Source organism: Hipposideros armiger, unplaced genomic scaffold (genome assembly GCF_001890085.2).
Source record: "Hipposideros armiger isolate ML-2016 unplaced genomic scaffold, ASM189008v1 scaffold_2067, whole genome shotgun sequence".
NCBI classification, from domain to species: domain Eukaryota; kingdom Metazoa; phylum Chordata; class Mammalia; order Chiroptera; family Hipposideridae; genus Hipposideros; species Hipposideros armiger.
In genome coordinates, this window is record NW_017733415.1 from 32,744 (window position 1) to 39,533 (window position 6,790).

At 48.4% G+C, this 6,790-nt stretch overlaps 1 protein-coding gene across 1 annotated transcript in view; it reads left to right on the forward strand.

Moving 5' to 3' along the window:
- LOC109378498 (solute carrier family 41 member 3-like) overlaps window positions 1-6,790 on the forward strand; it is a gene marked incomplete at its 3' end in the record, with an annotated part of 87,170 nt that overhangs the window by 30,808 nt on the left and 49,572 nt on the right. The window contains exon 2 of the mRNA XM_019634861.1: window positions 4,408-4,578. Within this exon, the coding sequence (XP_019490406.1) occupies window positions 4,408-4,578 (171 nt within the window). The remainder of the gene's footprint in view (window positions 1-4,407; window positions 4,579-6,790) is intronic.

A 6,790-nucleotide genomic window follows, 5' to 3' on the forward strand; every position in this document is an offset into this window, starting at 1 on the left:
CCGGGCTCAGTGATGCTGGCAGAAGGGTCCTCTAGGGATCTCAGCATCTGAGATTTACAGAAGCTTCTGATTACCCTGTCTGAAGGTCAGTCCGTATGAGCCACATTAGCCCCAGGAACTCAAACCATTTTCCTTCCAGGGAATGCAGGCTCATTAGGCAGTGACTGAGGGGTTTGAATCCTGGCTCTACCATTTGCTCACTATCTGAGTGAACTTGTTAATGTCCCCCTGTCTCAGTTTCCCCATCTGAAGATTGAGCTAATAAACGCTCCCACCTTGCAGGATTGTAAGGCTGGATGACTGACTGCACTTTGTATTGTGGCCCAAGAGTGATGGGCACTACTCCCTCCAGCCCCCAAAATATCTGTGCGGCTCTTCCGTGGGAGGACAAGGGCTGGAGCCCAGGCTGAGGGTTCAGGCCAGCAAGAAGCTATGGTGGTCTCCATCAGGTAGAGGTGTTTGCTGGGAGGCCCTCGAGTGATCACACATTCTGGTGTTTGCTTCTCCTGGTCTGTTTATGGCTCAGGTATGCTGTTTGAATCATTGAGGGTTTGCTCTGTCTACTGAAAGATTTCTTATAGAGTTAGTGTGTTTTAGAAAAATTAGAAAATGTACATAAATGAAGGAGGGTGGGCGCCCATAATCTCCGTCAACATTGTGTTGTTTATCTATCAAGAACATATAAACACATAAATATTTGGGATCATACTATACAGTGTGCTTCTTAATCTGTAAAATTAAATTTAAATTTATTTTTTTAACCCATGGAATCATTCCAGATAGCAGTCCACTTTCCTCAGTCCACACAGCATCTCCTTATTAATGGCCGCCTAGCATTTCCCTGTGCACTTGTCTCTGAGTTAGAGAGGGGTGATTAATATTCACCCTGGCCCGTTGGTCTCTGAATGAGGCTCACGACGCCTCCCAGGAGGCCTCTGCTTGCATACCTCCGTAGATGGGACACTCACCCTTTCTGGGGTGGGGCGCCCATTGCATACTGACCAGCTCACTGTTAGAAAACTTGTATTTATCTGGGCTTGTTTGTCATCCCTTTCCTAAGACCTTCCTGCAAATACTGGGGAGAGAGACTCTTTGCCGTTTTTTTTCATGCTGGCCTCCCAGATGGCTCCTTAATGCAGAGTTGGGAAAGGTGTTCTTCCCTCCAGCTAGACCTCCTCCTGGACTGGCATCCTATGCCACCTCTCTGGATGGTCAGGCACCATCCCCACACCCCCTACACCCAACATTCCACCAAATCTTCCAGATTCTGCCGAGCTCTCCTGACTGACAAATACCCTTCCAGTCTGTAGCAACTGAGGAACACACAATGGGGTGAACACACCAAGCTGTGTGTTCGTATAAGGTGGCTGTAGAAGGTCAAAAAAGGGTGTCTTGGGATGCAGGCCTGAAGTATACATGGGGAAAACTGTTTGCAAATTTAGGCCTTCAGCCATTCATCTTTGGGAGATTCAGCAGCTGGGAGAAAGAGAAAATAGCTCTGGAAGTCACATGCATTCCTTCTCTCCATGTTGCAGATGTGGTTCTGTGACTCCAGGGTGCTATGAGGTTCAAGGGCACTTGAGTTTCCCTGGCACCCAAGCCTGCACCTCCACTTCCCTGCTCACCGCCACTCAGCAGTGCAGGAAGCAGCCTTGGCAACACTACTCCAAACAGAAGCCCCATAACACGGTGACCGGGTCCGGGCTCCTGGCCCCAGCTGTACCCAGGATGGTGCACGCCCAGAACAGCAGGAGGTGGCATGCTGGGGCTTAGGAGCCTATACAAGGATGCCAGTCTGCTTCGTCCCACATGTCTCGTGGGCCATCCCTGGCACAGTCCTGAGACCAAGGGCCCTGGTTGGGTGCTGACTTCACCTCCTCTCAATTTAGGGCCAGGCAACTCTCTCTTTCTGGGGTCTGGGTTCAGTCTATGGTTGGGCCTGGGGATTGAGGGACAGTAAGTGGGCCAGTAAGAGTATCAGTTGGGTTTTTTGAAAGATTTAATTTTCAGTTACACAAGGAAGGTGTAAATATTTCTCTATTTAATAAAATAAATCTCGTAGCTGAGGTTAGCCCCTCTTTGACCACAGCTCTCAATCTTAGTTTATTCCTGTATTATCAGGTCGTGAATATCCTTCCAGACCTTTTTGAGGTTTATGTACACACATGTGTACCTGGAGACAATAAAAGTGTTGTGTTGTTGTTTTTTTTATTGTTAAAGGGTTTGTGATTACTCTTCACTGAATTGGAGATGAATCAGACAGGATCCCTGCTTTTGAGCAGCTGATAGCTAAACACAGAGTAGGGTAGATGAATTCACTGATTTATCTGGTTCCTCCCTCATTCATTCAGCACATTCTGTTGAACTGTGCCAGCTGCTCTTGGGCCCTGAGAGTGCAGTGGTGAGCAGAAACAGACCAGCCCCCATCTTCCTGGCATTTGTAATATCGTGTGTGAGGTAGCTGCTTATCAGATCATCCCACAGATGAGTGTGAGGGAGTGGAGGCAGTGAACAGATGTTTGCCTGGGAAGGAAGAGAGAACAATCCATTCTCCCTAGAGGAGTCAGAGAATCTATAGTTAGCAGAACAGTTGGAGTTGGACCTTAAAGATAATGTAGCAGTTTCCAGGATGACGTGAGAAACAGCAAACATTCCAGGCAAAGGGACCAGTGTGTGTGTAGATATGGACAGATGAGAGTGCTTTTGCGAAGAGTGAGGAACATGAATGGCCACTGTCATGGGGACGGGGCACTGGTCAGGCAGTGAAGGGCCCTGTTCACTCTATTCAGGAGTTTTGAGTTGTATACTGAGAGCAAAGGTGTTGTTGACTTTGTTGTTGTCATTCTTTGTTTTTTTTGTTTCTTTTGGTAAAGATTTTATTGGGGAATTGGGGGAGGGGAACAGTGTTGGGGAATTGGGGAAGGGGACCAGCCAAGTTGTTGTTCTTCAATCTTCGTTGTGGGGGGCATCAGTAGCCATCTGGCTGCCCGTTGGCAGCTTGTGGCCTCTAAGCTCAAGGTGCTGTGTTCAATCTTAGATGCGGGTGGGCATAGCCACCATCCCATGCAGGAATCGAACTGGCAGCCTTGATGTTAAGAGCGCACGCTCTATCCACTGAGCCACCGGACATCAGCTCAGCTCAAGGTGCTGAGTTCAGTCTCAGTTGCTGGTGGGCATAGCCCACCATCAAACAGGCAATCTTGTTGTTACACCAGCTGAGCCATCCTGCCACCTTTTGGCAGTTCAGCAACAGCTTAACTCAGGCTCAGCATCACTGGCCCATGTGGGAATCGAACTGGAGACCCTGTTGCTCAGAGCTCATGCTCTTAAGCCAGCTCTTAACCAACTGAACTGCTCAGCCAGCCCCTGTCATTCTTTGTTTTAATAATAAATATCATGTATTTGTTTTATTGAATTATAGCACAGAAGTGTAGAAAATTGTACAACTCATATGTGTAAAGTTTGATAAAGTATCTCAAGGTAAATATACCTCAGTAACCACTACCCAAGTCAAGAGCATTCTTAGCCCCCAGCAGGCTCCTCTGGGCCCCACCCAACATAAACCACTCTTCTGACTTCTAATACTGTAGATTCGTTTTGACTGTTCTAAAGGTATGATACTACTAGGAACATTCTTGAATATGTTTTAGCAGGGGTGCAAAAGGACTCATATCTGTTGGGTATATGTCCAGGAGTGGAATTGGCAATGAAGGGCTATAAAGGGCTGAGTGATATGTGCAACAAAACTCAACCCTGGCAGCTGGATCAGAGATGACCGGGAAAGTGCGGCTCCAGGCAGCAAGGGAAAGCTGGCAGACTGGTGGTGATTCAAAGCTCCCCAAGTATAAGAACTATTATTTTTGGTTGATTTCAGCCTCCCCAGTGCCTGGGATAGATCTGGTGTTTCTGATGAAGGCAGTGGCAGAATTTAAGACGGTTACGAACACTTGGATGTCAGGATGTCTGGGAACACAAGGGGGTTAATTAAGTCCTGGCTGGCAAGGCAGGAAGGGTGCTTGGAACCTCAATGGGCGAGGCAGGGCAAGGGGGGCTGGGTGAGGAGGGTGGAATTTGAGGGGCCTGTGGGATGTCCACAGGTTCAGTCACCAGTTGGGTCAGCAGGTGTAACACTAAGAAGGCAGATCTGAGCCTGTGATGTTGTGCATCACCAGCACACAGCCCAGTGATCAGTTGGGGTGCTCTGGCTGTGGGTAACAGAAAACCTAACTCAAAGTGACTAAAAACATCTGTGATCCCTATAAAGAAGTCTGCAGGTTAGACAATTCCAGCACTAGTTAATTCACTGGATTAACAGTGTCTGTATCTAGGATCCTGCTTTTCTGCTTTACCCTTCCATGTTTCTTGACTTTGTCCCAGAATAGATCCCTCATGGTTGTACGAGTATGATTCCTGATGTCTAAACGTGACTTCTCAAATCTACTTGACCATGCTTGTGTCCCAGCCCACACTCAAGCCACCACTTGCAAGGAGGATGGGACCCCCACATCAAGTTTCACCATCCAGCCTTCACGCCCTTCAGGCTGCTTGTTGATGGAGAGTGAGGTGGCTGTGGCAAAGGTAACACAAGGCATGCCGTGGAAGGTAACTCAAGCCTTGGAAAGGAGAGGATGTGGACAGAAAGGAGAACTGAAGACAAAGCTTGAAGGAAAGTCAGGATTACAAAGTCAGGAGGTCCACAACCCCCAGTCTCCTGAATGGTGGAGTTTACTGTTTGCAAAAAGCAGACTTTGAATGGGCTGGGATGAATCCTGGGGTGGGAAAGGATTGGTCAGGAGCAGTGTGTGCCACCTGTAGTAAGTAGTTTGGTGGTAGCCTGATCTTTCTCTCTGCTTGGTTCAATCTATCCCTTAACAGGGAGTTTCTCAGCTGTGGAGTTGGAATCTTGAAAAAGAGGGAGCCTTCTTTCTCCTGCATAAGTGTATTAGTTCTAGTTGAATCAGTTCCACAAGGCTATTATGTACCCTGAGGATTATCCAGAGTTGAAAAGTCTATGCCCATTTTGAAGAATCAGGGATTATTAGACTTTGGTGAAGTTTCTAACTTTGTAGACTTTCTATGTGGAAAAAGGAAATACAACCCTTTAAATTAAATTTTAAAAAAATTAAAAGGTAAGGAGGAGGAAAAGGAGCCCTCATTGGAGGTTAAGACAGAATGATTAGAGAGGTCAGTGTATGACAGGGGATGTAGTCATGGACACCAGCACAGAGAGCACAGGAATGTGCCTGTCACACAGTAGGAGTCTCGGACATGTTTGGGTGGGGAGGTGAAAGATGCCCTACCACAGAACAGCTGAATGGAAGTTAGTTAGAAGAGCCAGTGGAGGTCATTGCTCCCTTTAGAAAGAGGGGCATTGCTGCGGGGTGTGGGGGGCAGTCAGAAACTTGCACAGCATTGAATTATGACAGGCGATGACGGGAACTCATTAAAAATTTAGTGATGCTGAGGAAAAGAGGGGGAAGGCTTCTGTGGCAGGGGAGGTTGAGAGAAGGGGGTTATTTTTACTTTGGGGTTGGTGGGTACTTGGTTTTGCGTGTAAGCAGGGAAAGAGAGCACACAGGAGCCCGTCAGGTTGCAGAGGAGGTAGGAGGGGATTTAGGGTGGGGGACACTGCCTGGAGGCAGGAGCCCAGGCAGTAGGGAAGGCCTCTGCCTGTGAACTGAAAGAGACACCATCTGTGCTGGGTGGGGTTGGGAGCTGATAGGACAGCTGTTCAGCTGCAGTCGGGCCAGATGCTTCTGGATGACCAGGACTGAGATAATGGCAGCATCTCCTTGCCTGGTGACATGGATTTTTTCCTGAACTTTTAGGAGAGAGTAGACTCACAATTCCATCAGAGCTGGTAAAGAGTCTGAATTTCACAGCTTTGTAGATAAGGTAAAGGGAGAAACCAAGGAGTGGAGAAACCATAATAAACAATGGATCTTAAAAGGGCCTGGCCCGGGCCAGCCCAGAGGCTCAGTTGATTAAGAGTTAGCTTAAGAGCATGAGCTGTGAGCAGCAGGGCCACCGGTTCAATTCCCACATGGGCCAGTGATGCTGCGCCCGAGCTGAGCTCCTGCTGAGATGCCAACAGGTGGCAGGATGGCTCAGCTGGTGAGAGCACGTGCTCCTAACAACAAGACTGCCTGTTCGATGGTGGGCTACAGCTCACCCGCAACTCAGACTGAACTCGGCACCTTGAGCTGAGCTGCCACCCAGATGGCTCAGTGAGTAGAGCATGCGCTCTTAACAACAAGGCTGCCAGGTTTGACTCCCGCATGGGATGGTGGCTACGCCCACCCGCAACTAAGACTGTAACACAGCATTTTGAGCTTAGAGGCCACGAGCTGCTGATCGGGCAACCAGATAGCAACTGGCGCCCTCCACAATGAAGATTGAACAACAACTTGGCTGGTCCCTCTCCCCAATTCCCCAACACTGTTCCCCCCAACCCCAATTCCCCAATTGAAAAAAAAATAAAAAGGGCCTGGCCCAATCCCTTCACCTCCAGGCCTTGTGAGGTGTCTTAGTGTGCTGCTTCATAGATGACTCTCCAAGGCCTCACCTTCACACAGCCCTTGTCTCAGGGAATGAGGGAACCCAGGCCTCCTGTCTCTTAGCTGACAAAGTTGGTTTTTTTCAGCTCTAGCATTCCAAAGCCAGGAGTTTCTACTATAGGGGTCACAGATGTCTGTAGGGGACAGGAAGCTTAAATAAGTCAGTAGGATCTGATGGAGCACTACAAATGGGTTGGGGAGCAATGTAATTGCATGTTAAACAGATTGGAATA